Raw genomic sequence first — 21,962 nt, 5'->3', positions numbered from 1 at the left:
TGCAGAGGGATATAGATAGGTTAAGTGAGTGGGCCAAGGTCTGGCAGATGGAATACAACGTTGGTAAATGCGAGATCATCCACTTTGGACGGTTTAATAGAAGAGCAGATTATTATTTAAATGGTGAAAGATTGCAGCATGCAGTTGTGCAGAGGGACTTGAGAGTGCTTGTTCATGAATCACTAAAAGTTGGCTTGCAGGTACAACAGGTTATTAAGAAGGTAAGTGGAATGTTGGCCTTCGTTGCTAGAGGGATTGAATTCAAGAGCAGGGAGGTCATGCTGCAACTATACAGGGTACTGGTGAGGCACCTGGAGTACTGTGTGCAGTTCTGGTCTCCATAGTTGAGGAAGGATATACTGGCTTTGGAGGCAGTGCAGAGAAGGTTCACCAGGTTGATTCCAGAGGTGAAGGGGTTAACCTATGAGGAGAGATTGAGTCGCCTGGGACTCCCTGGAATTCAGAAGAATGAGTGGGGATCTTATAGAAACATACAACATTTTGAAAGTAGGAAAGTTGTTTCCATTGGTAGGTGAGACTAGAACTAGGGGACATTGCCTGTAGATTCAGGGGAGGAGATTTAGGACGGAGATGAGGAGAAACTGTTTTTCCCAGAGAGTGGTGAATCTGTGGAATTCTCTGCCCAGTGAAGCAGTTGAGGCTTCTTCACTAGATATATTTAAGGTACAGTTAGATAAATTTTTACATAGTAGTGGAATTAAGGGTTATGACGAAAAGGCAGGTAAATGGAGCTGAGTTTACAGACAGATCAGCCATGATCTTATTGAATGGTGGGGCAAGCTCGATGGGCCAGATGGCCTACTCCTGCTCCTATTTCTTATGGTCTTGCGGGCATTCAGGGTAATTACAAAGAAACAAAAAAGAAGCAAAATAATAATAATAAATAAATAAGCAATATATATTGAGAACATGAGATGAAGAATCTTTGAAAGTATGTCCATAGGCTGTGTGAACAATTCAATGTTGGGTGAGTGAAGTTATCTCCTCTGGTTCAAGAGCCTGATGGTTGAGGGGTTATAAGCGAGCATGGTCTGGATGATGGGGATCTCTAATAATGGGTGCTACTTTCCTGCAACAGTGCATTATGTAAATGCGCCCAGTGGTGGGGAGGGCTTTGCCTGTGATGGACTGGGCCGTATCCACTACTTTTTATAGGCTTTTCTGTTTAAGGGTGTTATTGTTTCCATATTAGGCTGTGATGTAACCACTCAATATACTCTCCACCACACGTTAAAATTTTAGATGACACATTGAGTCTTTGCAAACTTTTAAGACAGTAGAGGTATTGCCATACTTTCTTTGTAATGGCACTTGCGTGCTGGACCCAGGTCAAATCCTCTGAAGTGAAATACTAAGGAATTTAAAGTTGCTGACTTTCCATCTCTGATCCCCAAACGAGGACTGGTTTATGGACCTCTGGTTTCTTCCTCCTGTAGTCAGTAATCATCTCTGGTCTTGCTGACATTGAGTGAGAGGTGGTTGTGACACCACCCTGCCAGATTTTAAATCTCCCTTCTATATGCTGATTTGTTGCAACCTTTGACTTGGCCAACGTCAGTGTTGTTGCCAGCCAATTTAAATATGGCATTGCAGCTGTGCTTAGCTTCACAGTCTTAAGTATAAAACAAGAAAAGCAGGGGCTAAGCACATAGCCTTGTGGTGCAATTGTGTTGATGGTGATTGTGGAGGAGATGTTGTCAGTCCATTTGCTCCCAACAATCCCATTTCCCTGTAACTTTTCTCTCATGTCCCTTTGATGCACTTCTTTTTTTTGCAAGGTGTGCACCACAAACTTCCACTGTGCTAATTATCTTTCCAGCACACCTTTGGGTTGGGGGATGAGGCCAGGTGGATAATTTGGGGCGAAGCTCCACACATTTCTCATCTGAGCTTAGTGTTGAATCTGGCTTGTTGGAGATCAGAGGCAGCAGATTAGCTCTAGTTTGTCAAATGATACTGCTGAGAAGTGCCAAAATGAGAATTTCCTAATGAAAGTAATCAAAGCTGATGATCATTCACTGTTTTCTGTTTTTAAAAAAAAACCTGTATATTTTTCGCAAACAGATGCAAAATGCCCAAGGAGGAAAAACAAATCGATCCAGAAAATGGACGGGTGAGACGCAAGGCTGTATTTGATGATGAGGGTGATGATGAGATGAGTGAAAGTGATGAAGAAGGTTATGACTCTGAGAATTGTAATGAAACAGACAGTGAAAACGAGGAAGTGGCTAACAATCAAGACGAGACTGACCATAAGTCAGAATTTTATCCCTGCCTGCCTAAAGCCTTGAAGTTGGAGGGGCCAGATGCAGAGGCTGCACTAGAAAGGCCAGCATTTGCTGATGATGACTCTGAGATTGATTCAGAGGCAGAGGTGACTGATGAGTCTGATCTAGAGGACGGTATTGACGGTGATTCTTCAGAGAGGACTTTACATTCTAGTAACAAAACACTAAAGGAGCAACCAGTGACAAAAAGAACTTTGCAAGCAATTTCAAGTCGTAAACAGAAAGATGAGGCGCTGACAATATCAGCGATGAATATTTCTGAAGAAGTTGAAAATGTAAACTTAGTTGTGAAACGGACAAGGTCAGAGTTGTCAGAAGACCTGCTACATCAAAGACACTGTGACACTGAACAATTACTAAAAGACAATTATGAAGAAACGACTGATTTAATTATTGAAACACCAGGTATATGAAATTTTTGATTTGTGTAGTACGAGTTGTTACTGCTTCAATGCTTTGAATATAAAGAAAAACAAGCAATATCTGTTTTATATTTCTCCCTCACTTGTGGGCTGCCCCCAGCATATCTCTAGTTTGTGTTGGTTGTTAACGCAAGCACATTTTACTGAATGTTTTGAGGTACATGTGATAAATCAATCTGAATCAGTAGCTGGATCTTTAAGCATTGAATTTAACCCGCTTTGCCACCTCAAGCAATCTGAGAAAGGTGTTGCATTTTTGTAATGAAATGCCAGAAATAGTGGTTGAGACAGGCATTTTAGCAACATTTAAAAACCATGCAGGTAAGTATATGATAGGAAAGGTGTAGAAGGCTTTGGGCCAAAATGGGCAGATGGGACTAGCTGCCTGGGTAACACAGTCACAGTGGATGAGTTGAGCTGAGGGCCTGTTTTCTCATTCTATGACTTGAAGTCTGCAAACCTGTCTCTAGTCTGTCCTGTACATTTTTGCACCATTCTTCCCATGATCCCATCATGCTGACACTGCTGTCTGCTCCAAATTACAGTTGTTCCACACACCTCTTAAAATGTGATTTTAATTTCTGACCAAAAATTCTTGGTTTTTGCTCCTTTTATGTAGACCGACAGAATTCTTTGCTTTGTCTCCTTGTGGAGTGCAATGGTACATTTTCAGAGAATACAACAGAGTAACAGGCCTTCCTGTCCGAACTAGGCGTGTACATGTGCTAGTCCCATTTGCCTACATTTGGTCCATATCCTCGAATCTTTTCCAACCGCGCTCCTGTCCAAATGTCATTTTGAGTATTCTAATTGTATCTACCTCTACCACACCTGTATGTACTCACTAGCCACTGTGTGGGTGGAGGAGACTTTCCCCTCTGATCCCCATTCACCTTAAGCTTTTGCCCCATGGTGTTAGACTCCCCTACACTGAGAAAAAGTTTAAACACTTTATAAGCCTCTGTAAGGTCACCATCTCAAGACCCTTTCGCTCCAGGGAAAGCAGTTCCTGTGATCCAGTCTCTTCTTGTACTCAAGCCCTGCAGTCATCGACACATTTTGAATACTGTCTGCACTCTATATAGCCTAATCATATCCTTTGTGTAGCATAGAACTGTAGCAATATTTCAGGTGTAGTGCCTTCAGCATCTAATACAGCTGTGACATGATGTTCCAAATCATATACTCAGTGCCCCAACCTGTTTGAATGTGTTGACATTCTCAGGGAATGATGTACTTGAACCCGAAAGTGTCTCTATTCTAGAACATTCCCCAGTGTCCTACCATTCACTCTATATGCTCTGGCCTGATTTAACTTGCCAAAATGCATCACTTGGCTCTTATCTAAGTTAAATTCTGTCCACCATTGTGTGGCACAGTTTCCCATTTGATCTGGACCTCGGATAACTTTCTTCACCATCCATTTGATCACCAATGTTGCTGTCATCCGCAAACTTAATGATTTGATGGGAGGACAGACAGGTGATTCTTTGGCTGTGAATGCACCTCCCAGGTGTCTGTGAGCAGGGGCAGAAAATTGTCAAGGGGGAGGTGAGCAGCCAGAGGTCATTTCTACATATTGCTACCAGTGACATAGGTAGAGAAGGGGTTGAGCTGTGAAGGTGGGCTGTTAAGCAGAGCATGGCCTCAAGGGCTGTAATCCCTGAATTAATCCTGATGTCACAGGCTGGTGAGTATCAGAATAAGAGATTAGGCAAGTGAATGTGTCGTTGAAAACCTCATGCAGGTGGGAGAAATTCAGGTTCCTTGACCATTGGGATCTCTTCTGGAGTATTCTGGCAAGGGGTGGGACTCAAATTCGTAGTACAACAGATCAGAAAGCAAACAGGTCCAGTAGGCAGGACAGGGAACAAGGAAGATCGTAGCAACTAAACCGCTTTTTATTTTAACACAAGATTTAACATGCAAGGCAGATGAACTCAGGGCATGGACTGGCACAAGGAATGGTGATATAGTTACTATAGAAACATGGAGACCTGGGCTGAACTGGCAGTTCATTGTTTTGGGAGACAGATGGTACAAATGCGATGGTGTGGCAGTAAGAGAGGAGGGTTATATATTTATTAGGGAGGACATCACGGCTGTACTGCGAGAGGATATTCCTGGGAGAACGTCCAATCTGTCTTAGGTGGAAAGAACTGAGAAATAAGAAGGAAGTGACACATCCTAACTTCTCCATTCCTCCATATTTCCAAGCATTCTTGTTTCCCTCTAGTTTTGAATGCTAATTATATGTTGCCTTGTGTTAATGCAGATTGTGTTTTCTTGATTATTTCTGAAGGATCATTGAAGTGGAAAGAAGGGCTCGCACAGCGAGCAGCGGATGTCTTTGCACAGCAGCAGTCAGCTCCAAACCTCCAGAAGCTGGTCTATGGAGCAGGTAATCCTAAATCATATGGAGGTCACATTTCTTGGAATAACCTGGGCTTAGATGAAAGGCCAAAGTTCTGACATTCGCAGAAGATGAGAGAGAGAAGTAAGCAATGAGGTGAAGGCAGCTGGACTGGACTGACCCATGACTCTTCATCGTGGTTAAGCTAATCCTCCTGCCTTGCTGCTTTTCTCTCGCTAAATCTGTACTTTTGTCTTCTCAATATTAATCTATTTTCCTCAGGAAGCAAGTTTAGAAACAGTACCTGTCAACCTTTTAGAAGTGAGTTCAAAATCCGAACTACTTGTGTGGATTTTTTTTAAGAAAGCCATGGACCAGTTGGATTAAGGTCCTTTCCATGCTCTCTGACTCTATGACACTACAGCTGTAGGATTGGTTAATAAAAGCAAATGGAAATCTGGGTTTTGTTATTTGATGCATAGAGTACAACAGCCAGTAAGCTGTGTTAAATCCTCCAATAGCTCAGTTTGGTGTCAGCTAGGTACTAGATCCGTATTTGAAAATAGACTTTTGGACTAGAATATTTAATGTTGTCATGAGATATGCATTTGCAACAAATGTATTTGTGAGGATGTTCAGGTAGTTTTGCTTGCTCACTGCCTGCTGGAGTCCTAGTCTGGTGTCTCATTCCTTCAGGATTCATCCAGGTTGCTGAGGTTTTTCTACTGAGCATTCCTTAGATATGGAGACTGAATTCCTCCAACACCACCCTGAGTGCATTATGCACTTCTGCTACTTTTGTGTGCCAAGAGCCTTAGAGAATAGAAACAAGCCCTTTGTTCCATCTCTCCATGCTAGCCATCAAATTAGATTAGATTATGAGAACACTCAGTCCTCTTTTACTGTCATTTAGAAATGCATACGTGCATTAAGAAATGATACAGTGTTTCTCCGGAGTGATATCACAGAAAACAGGACGAACCAAAGACTATCACTGACAGAACCACATAATTATAACGTATAGCTACAGCAGTGCAAAGCAATACCATAATTTGATGAAGAACAAACCATGGGCATGGTAAAAATAGTCTCAAAGTCCCCGAGTCGATCAACTCCCGACTCCCCGATAGCAGACGGCAAAAGGGAGAAATTCCCTGCCATAAACCTTCAGGCACTGTCAACTTGCCAATGCCTTGGAAGCAGCCAACACCGAGTCCGTCTGTCTGAAAACTTCGAGCCTCCGACCAGCCCCTCCGATACAGCCTCCCGAGTGCCATCCTTTGCCGAGCGCCTTCGACCTTGCCCCGGCCGCTGAAACATAGAAAGCCGAGGAATTGGGGCCTTCCCCTCTGGAGATTCTGGTTACCACACAGTAGCAGCGGCAGCGAAGCGGGCATTTCAGAAGTTTTCCAGATGTTCCTCCGTACTGTCACGTCAGTCTCCATCAAATCAGGATTGTGCACGGTCCCCTACTTGACAGATTACAGATAATCATTCACCGCAGAGGCTGCGCACACTGCCGTCGCGCTGCCATCTTCTCTTCCTCAATACCCAACTATACTCAAACTGTATCCAATAAACCCATTTACCCATACCTTCTTTAATTGTCTTCTGTGCTTGGCAGTTTAAATGTTCATCTAGTTATTGTGAGAGCTCTTGCCTCCACCAACTCTTCAAGTACTTCATTCTGGATTTCAGCCACCCTTTGAGTGGCAAAAAAAATTACGCTTCCGGTCTTCTGAGCTTCTTACCCCTTACCTGTACCTTCTAAGTCTCAGTACCTCTTGTATGGGGAAAGTGTTCCTTCTATCTATCTTTCCTGTGGCCCTTATAATTTTGTGTACGTCTCAGGCCCCTTCTTGGCCTTCTCAGCTTGAGAGAAAGCAAATCCAGTCTATATAGCCTCTCTCCTATTAACTGAAATGCTTCCAAACAGGCAAGATCTTGACAAATCGCCTCATTGCCTAACAAGAAGTATTGATCCATCAGCTGAGGAAGGGTGGTGGAATGTGCAGAAATGAAGCATTCCTTGTTCTTATTTGATTCTAATGCAATGAAACAGGTTCTTAATCAACCACATCACTGTGTTTTTGGAGTGACATGTGACACATGGATCAAACTGGGGAAAGATGGGAGATCTTCCCAGTCGACATATCTTGTAACAATGTGGTCTCAGCCCATTCATTTTGCTAAAATACATCATATTATATTTGTCTAATTAAAAATGTCTGACCATTCTGTGTGCTAAGAATGCAAGAAAGAGGAGCAGGAACAGCCATTCAGCCCTCTGAGCCACCCTGTCTTCATGAAGATGGAGAGTGACATAGATTCTGAGAGAAGGGTTCCCTATCAAAATGAAGGGGGCTAATATAACATGGGGCAAAAGTGGCTAAAATAGATTGAAGAATGTTATTTCTGGGCTGGGTGGTAGATTGGCAATAGCCACATTTAAAGAGGATGGATCAACTGCAGCAATTCTTGAGTGGCACAGAAATAGTGCGGTAAGAGAAAGCAGGGATACGATTAGATCCAAAGAGTAGACATTTTAATTGGCCTGAAAAAGCAGCAAAGCTGAGAACTGGCAACAGGTTAAAACAGTTTAAATCTGAATCTGGCTCTCTAAGAAATGCTTGCCACACTCTCCTTCAGGATCACCAAGGCCCCAGTTCCCACACCAGATTTCAGCTCACTAGGAAATTTATTATAAAACTATGTAAGTTCTAGAAAAAGTGAATTTAAAATCTGCTGGGATGTCAGAGTGATACAGCATAGAAACTGGCCCTTTAGCCCAACTGGTCCTTGCCAACAAGATGTCCCATTCAAGGTAGTCCCATTTATCAGCATTACCTTGTAAACTTTTCCAATTCATGTACCTGTCCAACTGTATTAAAAATTGTTATTGTACCTACCTCAACCACTTCATCTGGGAAGTCATCCCTCTGTACAAAAAAAAAGTTGCCCTTCACATTCCCATTTTATCTTTCCCCTCTCACCTTAAACTCATGCCCCAACTCTTGGGGCGGTGGGGTGGGAGGCTGAGTGCGTTCATTCTTTGTATGTCCCTCACAATTTTATACATCTCTATAGGATCCTCTCTTGGTATTCTACACCCTTCACCTGTCCAATCTTTTCACAGACTCTTCCCAATTTAATAATATCTTTCCTATAACAGGGCAACAAAAACTGAATACACCCTCCAAGTGCAGCCTCGCCAGAGTACTGTATATCGACACCATAACCTCCTAACTTTTATAGTCAGTGCCAAATGGTGAAGGGCATAATTCCAAAAGTCTTTTTCACCATCCCCTCTGTCTATGACCCCATTTTTAGAGAACCATGTACTCTCAGGTCTCTTCTGTTCCACAATGCTCCCTTGAGCTTGACCATTCACTGCGTAGGTCCTACCCCTAGTCTGACATCCCAAAAAGCAGCATTTCACATTTGTCTGAAATGAAAGCCATTTGCCAATTTTCAGTTCACATCACTGATTAGGATCCCCCTGTAATTTTTTGATGGGCGTAGATGAGAGAAGCCTTTTGCTTGGATGTTGTAAGCTGCAGGGCCTGTTTCTGTGCTCTGTGACTATGAATAATGTGTAGAAAATGGCATGATCTTATTGAATGGTGTAGCAGGCTCAATGGGCTAGATAGTCTGCTCCTGTTCTTGCGTTCTTAATTTCTAAGGAATGGTAAGGCAAAGGAACTGTGGTTGACAACAGTGGTGGAACATTTACTCAAGGAAGAAGGAAACGTTCTTAAGGTACAGAAAGCAAAGATTACACAGGTTGCTTGAAAGTTATAAGGTAGCCAAGAAGGATCTTGGAGAGCTAGAAGGGTACATGAGAAGACCATAAGACACAGGAGCAGAATTGGGCCATCTGGCCCATCGAGTCTGCTCCGCCATTCAATTGTGGCTGATCCTTTTTTCTATCCCCTCCTCAACCCCAGTTCCTGGCTTTCTCCCTGTAACCTTTGATGCCATGTCCAATCAAGAACCTATCAATTCTGACTTAAATACACCCAACAACCTGACCTCCAGAGCTGCATGTAGCAACAAATTCCACAAGTTCACCATCTTTTGGCTCAAGAAATTTCTCTGCATCTCTGTTTCAAAAGGGCACCCCTCTATCCAGAGGCTGTACCCTCTTGTCCTAGACTCTCCCACCATGGGAAATATCCTTTCCACATCTACTCTGTCTAGGCCTTCCTACATTCAAAAGGTTTCAATGAGATCCACCCTCATCCTTCTGAACTCCAGTGAGTACAGATCCAAAGCCATCAAATGTTCCTTGTATGATAACCCTTTCATTTCTGGAATCATCCTTGTGAACCTCCTCTGGACCCTGTCCAATGCCAGCACATCTTTTCGAAGATGAGGGGCCCAAAACTGCTCACAATACTCAAGATGTGGCCTCACCAGTGCCTTACAAAGCCTTAGCATCACATCATTGCTCTTATATTCTAGACCTCTTGAAATGAATACTAACATGGCACTTGCCTTCCTCACTACCGACTCAACCTGCAAGTTAACCTTCAGGGTGTTCTGCACAAGGTCTCCCAAGTCCCTCTGCATCTCAGATTCCTGGATTTTCTCCCCGTTTAGAAAATAATCGGAACACTTATTTCTACTACCAAAGTGCATGACCGTGCATTTTCCAACATTGTATTTAATTTGCCACTTTCTTGACCATTCTGCTAATCTGTATAAGTCCTTCTGCATCCTACCTGTTTCCTCAACACTACATGCCCCTCCACCAATCTTCGTATCATCTGCAAACTTGGCAACAAAGCCATCTATTCCATCATCCAAATCATTTATATACAGCATAAAAAGAAGTGGTCCCAACATTGACCCCTGTGGAACACCACTAGTCACTGGCAACCAACCAGAAAAGGATCCTATTATTCCTACTCGCTGCCTCCTACCAATCAGCCAATGCTCTAATCATGTTATTAACTTTCCTGTAATACCATGGACTCTTAATTTGGTAAGCAGCCTCATGTGTGGCACCTTGTCAAAGGCCTTCTGAAAGTCCAAATATACAACATCCACTGCATCCCCTTTATCTATCTTACTTGTAATCTCCTCAAAGAATTCCAACAGGTTCATCAGGCAGGACTTTTCCTGAAGGAAACCATGCTGACTTTATACTAACTTGTCCTGTGCCACCAAGTACTCCATCACCTCATCCTTAACAATTGACTCCAACATCTTCCCAACCACTGAGGTCAGGCTAACTGGTCTATAATTTCCCTTCTGCTGCCTTCCTCCTTTCTTAAAGAGTGGAGTAACATATGCAATTTTCCAGTCCTCTGGCACCATGCATGAGTCCAATGATTTTTGAAAGATTATTTCTCTCTCAGAACCTTAGGGTGCAGTTCTTCAGCTTTTTGAATACCTTCTCTCTTGTAACAGTAACTGCACCCACTTCTCTTCCTCCACACACTACAACATTAGGCATATTGCTAGTGTCTTCCATAGTGAAGACTGATGCAAAATACTCATTTAGTTCATCAGCCATCTCCTTGTCCCCCGTTATTATTTCTTCTGCTTCATTTTCTAGTGGTCCTATATCCACTCTCATTTCTCTTTTATTTTTAACATACTTGAAAAAACTTTTTATTATCCACTTTGATATTATTTGCTAGCTTGCTTTCATATTTCATCTTTTCCCTTCTAATTATTTTTTTAGTTCCTCTCTGTAGGTTTTTAAAAACTTCCCAATCCTCTATCTTCCCAATAATTTTTGCTTTGTTGTATGCCCTTTCTTTGCTTTTACAATAGCTTTAACTTCCCTTGTCAGCCACAGTTGTACTATTTTACCATTTGAGTACTACTTCATTTTTGGAATACACATGTCCTGCACCTTCCTCATTTTTCCCAGAAATGCACACCATTGCTGCTCTGCTGACATCCCTGCCAGCAGCTCCCTCAGATTTACTTTGGCCAACTCCTCTCTCATACCAGTGTAATTTCCCTTGCTCCACTGAAATACTGCTACATCAGACTTTACTTTCTCCCTATTAAATTTCAAGTTGAACTCAATCATATTGTGATCACTGGTTCCTAAGGGTTCTTTTACCTTAAGCTCCTTAATCGCCTCCGGTTCATGACATAACACCCAATCCAGTACAGCTGATCCCCTGGTAGGCTCAATGACAAACTGGTTTAAAAAGCTATCTCTTAGGCATTCAACAAACTCACTCTGTTGAGATCCATTACCAACCTGATTTTCCCAATCGACCTGCACGTTGAAATCTCCCATGACTACCATAACATTGCCCTTTTGACTCACCTTTCCTATTTCCTGTTGTAACCCGTGGTCCACCTCCCAGCCACTGTTGGGTGCCCTGTATATAACTGCCATCAACGTCCTTTTACCCTTGCAGTTTCTTAACTCAACCCACAAGTATTCAACATCTTCCAATCCTATGTCACATCTTTCTACTGATTTGATTCCATTCTTTACCAGTAGAGCCATGCCACCCTCTCTGCCTACCTTCCTATCCCTCCGATATAACGTGTGACCTTGGACATTCAGCTCCTAACTACAACCATCCTTCAGCCACGATTCAGTGATGGCCACAACATCGTACCTTGGTGAAGGCCTTGGAGAGTAGGGTTGAGGGAAACCCCAACATATGTGGGGAGCAGGAGGAATAAAGAGAGAAATGTGCTTAGAGGCAGATGGGGAGTTCTTAATGAATACTTTGCATCAGCATTGACCAGGGAGAGCAACTTTGACAAATGAGAGGGCAGCGTAGAACAGACTAATGTGATGCAGCATGTTGAGAATAAGGAAGAGGTAGTGTCTAAACTTTTGAAAAACATTAGGATAGGTAAGTCCCCAGGACCAGATGGAATTCACCCCAGGTTACTGTAGGAAATGAGAGAAGAGTTTGCTGGGATGTTGACGATAATACTTGCGTCCTCCATAGCCAGAGGAGTAGTCTGAGAGGATTGCAGGTTGGCAAATGTTCTATTGTTTAAGAAAGGTAATTGGTATAATCCTGGGAATGATAGACCAATGAGTCTTGCATTTGTCGTAAGCATACTAATGGAGAGGATATTTGGTGACAAGATTTATGAGCATTGGGAGAAGTACAGTATTATTAGGGATTGTCAGCATTCCTTTGTAATGGGTATGTCATGCTTCCTGAGCCTGATTGACTTTTTCAAGGAAGTGACAAAACAAATTGATGAAGGTAGCACAATGAGTGTGGATGGATTTTCCTTAGACATTTGACAACGTTCCCCAGTGTAGCCTCATCCAGAAATTCAGGAGGCATGAGATCCATGGAAATTGGTTATGTGGATTTGGAATTGGTTTGCCTATAGAAAGCGGGGGGGGTGGGGTGCAGTGCTGTGTCGATGGACTGTAGTCATCCTGGAAGTCGGTAACCAGTCACGTTCCACAGAGATCTGTTGTGGAACCCTGACTCTGTTTTTTTTATATAAAGGATGAAGATGAGTAAGTTTCCAGATGACACAAAAGTCAGTGATGTTGTGGAAGGTTGTTGTCGAATACAATGTTGCATTGACAGGGCAGAGAAATGGCAGATGAGGTTCAATCTGGAAAATTGTTAATCAGTACACTTTGGAAGATTGAACTTGAAGGCAGAGTAGAAGGTTAATAGCAGGATTCTTAGCTGCATGGAGGAACAGGGGAACTTGGGGCCCAAGTCCCTAGATCCCTGAAAGTTGCTGCAAAAGTTATTAGGGTGGTTATAAAAGCCTTTGATGTGTTGGTCTTCATTAGTTGAGAATTGAATTCAAAAGTTGTGAGGTACAGTAGCATGCAAAAGTTTGGGCAACCCCAGTCAAAATTTCTGTTACTGTGAATAGTTAAGTGAGTAAAAGATGAACTGATTTCCAGAAGGCATAAAGTTAAAGATGACACATTTCTTTAATATTTTAAGCAAGAAAACTTTTTTTATTTCCATCTTTTACAGTTTCAAAATAACAAAAGAGGAAAAGGGCCTTAAGCAAAAGTTTGGGCACCCTGCATTACAGTACTTAGTAACATCCCCTTTGGCAAGTATCACAGCTTGTAAACGCTTTCTGTAGCCAGCTTAGAATCTTTCAATTCTTGTTTGGAGGATTTTCGCCCATTCTTCCTTGCAAAAGGCTTCTAGTTCTGAGATTCTTGGACCATCTTGCATGCACTGCTCTTTTGAGGTCTATACACAGATTCTCGATGATGTTTAAGTCAGGGGACTGTGAGGGCCATGGCAAAACCTTCAGCTTGTGCCTCTTGAGGTAGTCCATCATGGATTTTGAGGTGTGCTTAGGATCATTATCCTGTTGTAGAAGCCGTCCTCCTTTCATCTTCAGCTTTTGTACGGTCGGTGTGATGTTTTCTTCCAGAATTTGCTGGTATTTAATTGAATTCATTCTTCTCTCTACCAGTAAGTGTTCCCAGTGCCACTGGCTGCAACACAAACCCAAAACATGATTGATCCAACCCCGTGCTTAATATTTGGAGAGATGTTCTTTTCATGAAATTCTGCACCCTTTTTTCTCCAAACATACCTTTGCTCATTGCGGCCAAAATTCAGCATCAGAAGCTTGCCAATGGAACATCTAAACAAGCCTGATGCATTTTGGAAACAAGTCCTGTGGGATGATGAAGTTAAAAAAGAACATTTTGCAACTCTCAGTCCACAATAGAGACCCATATCAGAATCAGATTTATCATCACTCACATATGTTATGATTTTTTAATATGGCAGCAGTCAGTGCAATACTACATGCAATACAATGTAAGTTACTACAGTACTGGGTAAAAATCTTAGGCGCCCTAGCTATATATATGTGTCTAAGACTTTAGCACAGTACTCTATATGTAGTTGTTCAGTATGTTACCTAATGATTACAATAGTATGATTCTGTAAGGTTTTGTAAAGTTCTGGAAGCTTCTCTGCTGCTGCATTATTTGAATAAGGGCTTTCTTATTGGTTGACTTACCTGTGAATTTGAATGGAATTTTCCTTATATATGAGAAAGCTACTCCATGTTGCATTATCTTTGTCTTTGTGTTTCTCATTTGACTCTCCCTCTCCTAAATTAGCTGACCTGTATCATTGCCTGTTTTCAACTCTCTTTGTTGAATAATTGTGAGCAACACATTTTGTGCCTCTTTCCTAACTTCTGAGAAAAGCGTTGGATGAAAACATCAGAATCTAACAAGTGGCATAGTTAGCAGAATTCGAACCTGCGTAAGGATATAGCCGTCCATTTTTCTTTCATCTATGTGCCTATCGTAAGGATCACTTGTACATCGCTAATATATCTGCCTCTACCATGTACCTACCAAAGGGCCTGTACTGAGCTTTACTATTCTACGTTCTATGTAGAAGTCCCCAGAGTAAGACTGGGTCTAAACCTTCACTGTGGCACGCAGATTTTGTTAAGTAAAGAATTAAGACTATGGAATCAGCATTGGTAATGGAATTGACAGAGTGAATAGCCATGAGCTAATCGAATAGCAGAACGACCCGTAGAATCTGACCTGGCTTTTCCCAGCATAAAAGAGGCAGGGGTGGAAGAGAGGATGAAGCTCTCCATATGCAATTTATGTAAGGATGGCCTTTTTGTTATCGTTATTTCAGTTAGTGAAGACAAGGAGGACGAGGAAGGTGATATACTGGGAGGAATTTTCCATGTTAGCAAGCAAGACCAAGAATCCAGAAGCAAAGACAGTGGTGTGGATTCCTCGATATTTCTGGTGAAGAATCCTCTTGACTGGGACTTGGAGGAGGTAAGGCTGATGGCAAATTGTGCCCTGGATTTGTACTCATTCGTCCTGGTTTTGAATTCAAGTATCGTGTAGCATTCCTATATTCTAATCACCTCAGTCTTACACTCCATCCCCACCATATGTCCTCATTCTAACCGTTCTGCTGCATTCCTGTTTAACCAGTTATGCTTCAACCTCCAGGCGAATATCTCCCCAAATACCATTCTTGATTTTATGAATGTCAATTTGCTATCTTACCAGATGGCCAGAATACAAAACTAAAAGTTGCATTGCCAATGAGATGTGACCAGTGCTTTCTTTAGCAGTTCATGTTTCCCTTTTTACTGGTGATGAAGCCCTTTCTCACTTTGGACTTCTGCTTAATCACTGGACTGCTGCAGTGATCTTTCCCATGCACCAGCATTGCCTTGGCATTAGGCATTTTTCCACCACACCCCTTCCACTCCTCAATTTGTTGATCATGTCCAAAGTACTACATTACTCTTGCTAAGATTCTGTTCACTTCCCCCATCTTTATCCTTCTGCATTTTCTGCTACATTTCATGACTTGATGACATTGCAGTTGATTGGCACACATTGGGACCCAACTTAGCGGCTGCCCCAATTAGCCGAAGGTTCAATAAAATAGTTAAAAAGATATAAAAAGGACAAACTGAGTAACAAATTACATATTTAAGTAAATACAGAACAAATGAGAATACTACCAATACTGCTACAGTTCTATAAAACTGTATTAGTTCCTAATATTTATCAACAAAGGATATCAAAAAGTGTATGTTGCCTTGTTTTCTCGATTGGCTGTAAACAAACAAAATCAGCACAGACACCCAGTGCAGGTAATTGACTGCCTTCCTTGAGGAAACCCATGAGGTTGCAGGGAGAACATGCACACTCCACAGAGACAGCATCCCAAATCAGAACTGAACCAAGGTCTTTGATGCTGAGCCAGTGACTCTACCAACTGTATCACTCGAGATAAATGTTGGAGTACAGTTTTGAACAGAAGTAGAATGTCTGAAGTCAACCTGAAGAGCATTGGGACAGTAAATGTTGAGTCTGAGGATTGGAGCAGCCCTTGCACTGGTGTATTGGTGAAGCCATGATGTTACATTATGGTCAGAGGTCAATACCTTTGCCTTCGCTCTTCCCGGTGGCTTGTCTGGACATTGTCTCAAACTAAATAATGAATTGCTCAACTTGTCAACTCAGATCTCTGGGAATGTTTGTGACTCCATATCCCCTCCAACAAGGGTGGAGTCAGGAGGCTGGCTGGTTGGTTATAGATAGAGACAGATAAAGAAAGAGGAAAAGCAGGAGGAGAGGTAGAGCCAGGTTGGGCGAAGGGAGGTAGAGGTGGAAACATGGGCTGAAAGGTTTAGAGAGAAGCAGAGAAAGAACGGTTGAGGAACAGTGATCATTCACAGGGCCCATCTTTTTGAAGGCTACGTGGAGGTCCATGTTTGAAACCTACTCTGACACTACTCCCAACTCTTTCTCCACTGCATTGATGATTGCATTGGTGCCATCTCCTGCATTTGTGAAGAACTTGTCACTTCAATCACCTTCGTGGCAAATTTCCTCCCACCCTCAAATTTCTGATACTTCTCACCTTTTCTGCTTCTCTCTGTCACCATCTCAGGAGACACTATCTATATCAGGGGTAGGCAACCTTAAGCACAAATGATTTTCTAGCATGTGTTATTCATTAATTTGAGGCAAAGCATAACTAGATGTGTTTAAATGGATAATTCCCATATTTCAAGTTCTTATGGTATTTATCTGGCCCACCGTCTGCTCATTAATACGCGATCCGACCCACAGAGGCAAAAAGGTTGCCGACTCCTGATCTATATAGAACATAGAGCATTATAGCACAGTACAGACCCTTTTGCCCACAATGTTGTGCTGACCATTTGAATTAATCTAAGATCAATCTAACCCTTCTGTTATATAACCCTCCATTTTTCTATCATCCATGTGCCTATCTAAGAATTTCTTAAATGTCCCTAATATATCTGCCCCTGCCACCTTTCCTGACAGGGGTTTCCATGCCCCAACCACTCTCTTTGTAAAGAACACACCTCTGTCATACCCTATACTTTAATCATCTTAAAATTTTGCCATTTCCACCCTGGGGTAAAGGTCCTCTGGGCTATCCACTCTATCTATGCCTCTTATCATCTTATAAACTTGTATGAAGTCATCTCCCATCCTCCTTCACTCCTTATGTCTTGTGTCTTCACAAGATATGTCTTCTGATCCAGGCAGCATCCTGTTAAATCTCCTCCGCACCCTCTCTAAAGCTTCCTCATCCTTCCTATAACGGAGGTGGTCAGAACTGAATACAGTATTCCAAATGTGGTCTAACCATAGTCTTACAGAGCTGAAACATTATCTCACAGTTCTTGCACTCAATCCCCTGACTAATGAAGGCCAACACATCATGCACCTTAACAACCCTATCAACTCATGTGACAACTTTTGAGGGATCTATGGATGTGGACCTCTAGATCATTCTGTTCCTGCAACAAGCTTAAGAATCCTGGCAGTAACCCTGTATTCTGCCTTCAAGATTGACCTTTCAAAATGAATCACCATATAATATAGGAGCAGAAGTAGGCCATTTGGCCGATCGAGTCTGCTCCACCATTCAGTCATGGGCTGATCCAATTCTTCCAGTCATCCCCACTCCCCTGCCTTCTCCCCATACCCTTTGATGCCCTGGCTAATCAAGAACCTATCTATCTCTGCCTTAAATGCACCCAATGACTTGGCCTCCACAGCCGCTCGTGGCAACAAATTCCACAGATTTACCACCCTCTGACTAAAGAAATTTCTCCGCATCTCTGTTCTAAATGGATGTCCTTCAATCCTGAAGTCATGTCCTCTTGTCCTAGACTCCCCTACCCTACATCACTTCACACTTATGTGAAACGTCAATGCCCCATTGCAACCTACAACAATCCTCCACACTATCGACAACTCCACCAACCTTCGTGTCATCTGGAATCTTACTAACCCATCCTTCCACTTCCTCAACCACACCGTTCATAAAAATCACAAAAAATAAGTGTCCCAGAACAGATGCCTGCAGATCACAATTGGTCACCAACCTCCAGGCAGAACGTACTTTATCTGCTACCACCCTTTGCCTTCAATGGGCAAGTCAATTCTGAATCCAAACAGCCAAGATCCTCTAGATCCCATGTCTCCTGACTTTCTGAATGAGTTACCAAGATATACCTTAAAACACATTACAAAAATCCATATACACCACATCTACCGCCCAGCCTTCATCAGTGTGCTTTGTCAGATCTTCAAAGAATTCAGTCAAGTTCGTAAGGCATGACCTACCTCTCACAAAACTATGCTGACTATCCTTAATCAGACTGTGCTCCTCTAGATATTTGTAAGTCCTCTCTAATAATTTGCCTACCAGTCATGCAAGACTTACTGGTCTATAATTCCCAGTGTTATCCCTATTCTTTCTCTTTAACAGAGGAATAACATTTGTCACCCTCCAATCAACTGGTACTACTCCTGTGGCCGGTGAGAATGCAAAGCTCACGCCCAAGGACGCAGCTGTCTTTTCCCTCATTTCCCGTAGTAACCTGGGATATATCCCATCTGGGCCCAGGGACTAACCTATCCTAATGTTTTCCAGAAGTTCTAGCACTTCTTCTTTCTTAACTTTAATATGTTCAGAATCATAATCAAGTTTAATATCACTGGCATACGTTCTGAAATTTGTTTTGCATCAACAGAACAATGCAATACATAAATACAATAAGAAATATTTGTATATTAAAAAAATAAGTACTGCAAAGAGGGAACAAAATATAAAGAAGTAGTGTTCATGGGTTGGTTCATTGTCTGTTCAGATAGCTGATTGTGGAAGGGAAGAAGCTGTTCCTAAAACATTGAGGCTCTTGCTACTCTTCCCTGATGGTAGCAATGAGAAGAGGGCATGTCCTACATGATGGGGGTCCTTAATAGTCAATGCTGCCTTTTTCAAGCATCGCCTTTTGAAGATGTCCACGATGCAGGGGAGGCTAGTGCCCATGATAGAGCCTGCAACACTCTGCAATTTTCCAATTCTGTGCAGTAGCCCCTCCATACCAGACAATGAGACAACCAGTTAGTATGCTCTCCACGGTACATCTGTAAAAATTTATGAGAGTCTTTGGTGACATACCAAATCTCCTCAAGCTCCTAATGAAATACGGCTGCTGTTGTGCCTTCTATATAATTGTAACAATATGATGGGCCCAGGGTGATCTTTAGAGATGTTGACACACAGAAACTTGAATACTGAAGCTAAGTATTCAGTAAGTATCTCCGCTATCTCCTCTGGTTCCATGCACACTTTTCCACTGTCACACATGATTGGTCCTATTCTCTCACGTCTTACCCTCTTGTAGAATGCTTTGGGGGTTTTCCTTAATCCTGCACGCCAAGGCCTTCTCATGGCCCATTTTGGCTCTCCTTATTTCATTCTTAAACTCCTTCCTGCTAACCTTATAATTGTCTTGATCTCTATCATTACCTAGCTTTTTGAACCTTTCATAAGCTTTTCTTCTTGACTATGCAGAATGCCACATAAATATCCCCTGAACATTTGCCACATTTCTGCAGTACATTTCCCTGAGAAGATCTGTTCCCAATTTATGCTTCCAAGTTCTTGCCTGATAGCTTCATATTTCCCCTTACTCCAATTAAACACTTTCCTAACTTGTCTGTTCCTACCCCTCTCCAATGCTATGGTAAAGGAGATAGAATTATGATCACTATCTCCAATATGCTCTCCCATTGAGAGACTTGACACTTGACCAGGTTCATTTCCCAATACCAGATCAAGTACAGCCTCTCCTCATGCAGGCTTATCTACACATTGTGTCAGGAAACCTTCCTGAACACATCTAACAAACTCCACCAGCCAAGAGCCATCCAAGTCTCTGTAATGGCCACAACATCATAGCTCCAAGTACTGATCTATGCTCTAAGCTCATCCGCTTTGTTCATGATGCTTCTTGCATTAAAATAGACACATCTCAAACCATCGTTCTGAGCACATCCCTTCTCTATCACCTGCCTATCCTCCCTCTCGCACTGTCTCCAAGCTTTCTCTATTTGTGAGCCAACAGCCCCTTCCTCTGTCTCTTCAGTTCGGTTCCCACCCCCCAACTGTAAACAAATTGTGCAAATGCAGATATAAATAATTAGCAATAAATAAAGAGCATGAAATAATGTAACAGAATCCTTAAATGAGTGTAGTTATCCTCTCTGTTCAAGAGCCTTATGGTTGAAGGGTAGTAACTGTTCACGAACCTGTGAGAGCAAGTCCTGAGGCTCTTGTACTTTCTACTTGATGGCAGCAGCGAGAAAAGAGCATGGTCTGTGTGGTGAGGATCTGTGGTGATTGATGCTGCTTTTCTATGGCTACGTTTCATGTAGATGTGCTCAATGGTCCCTGGCAAATTTCCGTGCAAGTGCAGGAAGTGCTGACCTTTCCCAGCACTTCCTCTCTCACCACCTTCCAGGTGAGGCAGAGATTCACGCCCACCTCATCCAATCATAGCAACTGCTTTTAGTATTCTCGATACAGACTCCACGCTGGCGTGACTGAGCATACACTAGGTGACCATGTAGTGCAACACTTGTGCTGAGCTCCCAGTTGCACACCATTTCAATTCCTCTTCTGTTTCCACACCAACCTGTCCTTCCTTGGCCTTCGCTGCCAGAATGAGACCTAAGAGCAGCAGTCTAGATCGTGCACTGCCTAATGGTATCAATTTTGTATTTTCCAAACCGGTAACCCACACTCCCTGTGTTCTTTTGTCTCCATCCTCGTCCCCACCCCACCCCCAACTGGGCTGTCACCCAGGTTCTTTTTCACCCACATGTTGTACCTTTAATTTTCCTATTCCCTCAAACTGGTTTCAGCTGCCCCTTATCCCTCCCTTATTTGGCTTCACGTGTAACCTTTCCTTGTCCTAAATCATCAGCTGCAGCCTTTTGTTTTCACTTACACCTTTCAGCCGATGTCTCTGCCTCTATTCTCTCCTCCTCACATCTGGCTCCATTGTTTTTCCTCTTTCCTTATGTCTCCTAAGACCCACCAACCACTGTCTCCTGACTCCATCTTCCCATCACCCTCCTCATCTACTTCCACCTATCTGTCACCTGCCTCTATCTCACTCCCCCCTTCTACTTTCAGTCCTGACGCAGAGTCTCGAGCTGAAACGCAAGCTATCCCTATGCCTCCACAGACGGTGCTTGTCCTGCTGAGCTCCTCCAGTAGTTTGTTCAGTAAATAACACTTGCTTGGTATGTTGTGCTTATGATTTCGCACTGGGAAGTAGAAAGGAATTTTGTTTGCAGGTGTGAATGAAATTTTTCCAATAGTATAGTAACCACCAGCCAGAAAATACATAAATCAGCAATTCAGACTGTCAGACAGAAGAAAGCCTCAAGTTCAAAATTAATTATCATTCAACTGTACATGACTATAGCCAAACAAAACAACGTTCCTCTGGGGCTGAGGTGCAAAATGCATTACCACCAGCACACTGCACGTAGCATGAAAAGCGCATATGGTTAGGATTTCAGAAAAACGTGCAGTCACAAAGTAAGAAAATATAGCCCATGTCTCACTGACGGGATAGTGTTGATGTTCTTAGTACCCAGTAGTGACTTGCAATTGTAAAAATAATATAAGACAAGCAAACACCTTTGATTGAACCTGGAGTGGTCATCCAAGCGCACCGCCATCTTACCGGAACTTTTTGGTTTAATACATGAATGCCAGTGAGATATCTTGCTACTCAATACTGATAGGTGTAGGTTTTTTGTTCAGTGATGTTCTTTTTTTTTAAATGCAGGTAAGGAATAGTGTCCAGGATTGCTTTGTGACAGGAAAATGGGAATCAGATCAGGATGCCACTGCTCTCCTTGAAGAAGATGGTAAGTGGCATTTAAGTGAAACATTTTTTTATTTGGTTACACGATATGGATATTGTTGGTTTGGCAGTAATTATTACCCACAATAATTATCCCTTAATAGAGTCACTTGTTGGGCTTTTTCAGCTGACAGTCACATGAAGGTGATAGGGAATAAA

At 42.5% G+C, this 21,962-nt stretch overlaps 1 protein-coding gene across 1 annotated transcript in view; it reads left to right on the top strand.

The window, feature by feature from the left end:
* The window catches only part of bms1 (BMS1 ribosome biogenesis factor), a 93,329-nt gene that overhangs the window by 31,655 nt on the left and 39,712 nt on the right, over positions 1-21,962 (top strand). The window contains exons 10-13 of the mRNA XM_063070807.1: positions 2,086-2,714; positions 5,034-5,132; positions 14,696-14,844; positions 21,726-21,807. Of these exons, the coding sequence (XP_062926877.1) occupies positions 2,086-2,714; positions 5,034-5,132; positions 14,696-14,844; positions 21,726-21,807 (959 nt within the window). The remainder of the gene's footprint in view (positions 1-2,085; positions 2,715-5,033; positions 5,133-14,695; positions 14,845-21,725; positions 21,808-21,962) is intronic.

This window comes from Mobula hypostoma, chromosome 18, assembly GCF_963921235.1.
Source record: "Mobula hypostoma chromosome 18, sMobHyp1.1, whole genome shotgun sequence".
NCBI classification, from domain to species: Eukaryota; Metazoa; Chordata; class Chondrichthyes; order Myliobatiformes; family Myliobatidae; genus Mobula; species Mobula hypostoma.
The sequence above is the reverse complement of the archived record's forward strand: the minus strand, read 5'-3'. Positions and strand labels throughout refer to the sequence as shown.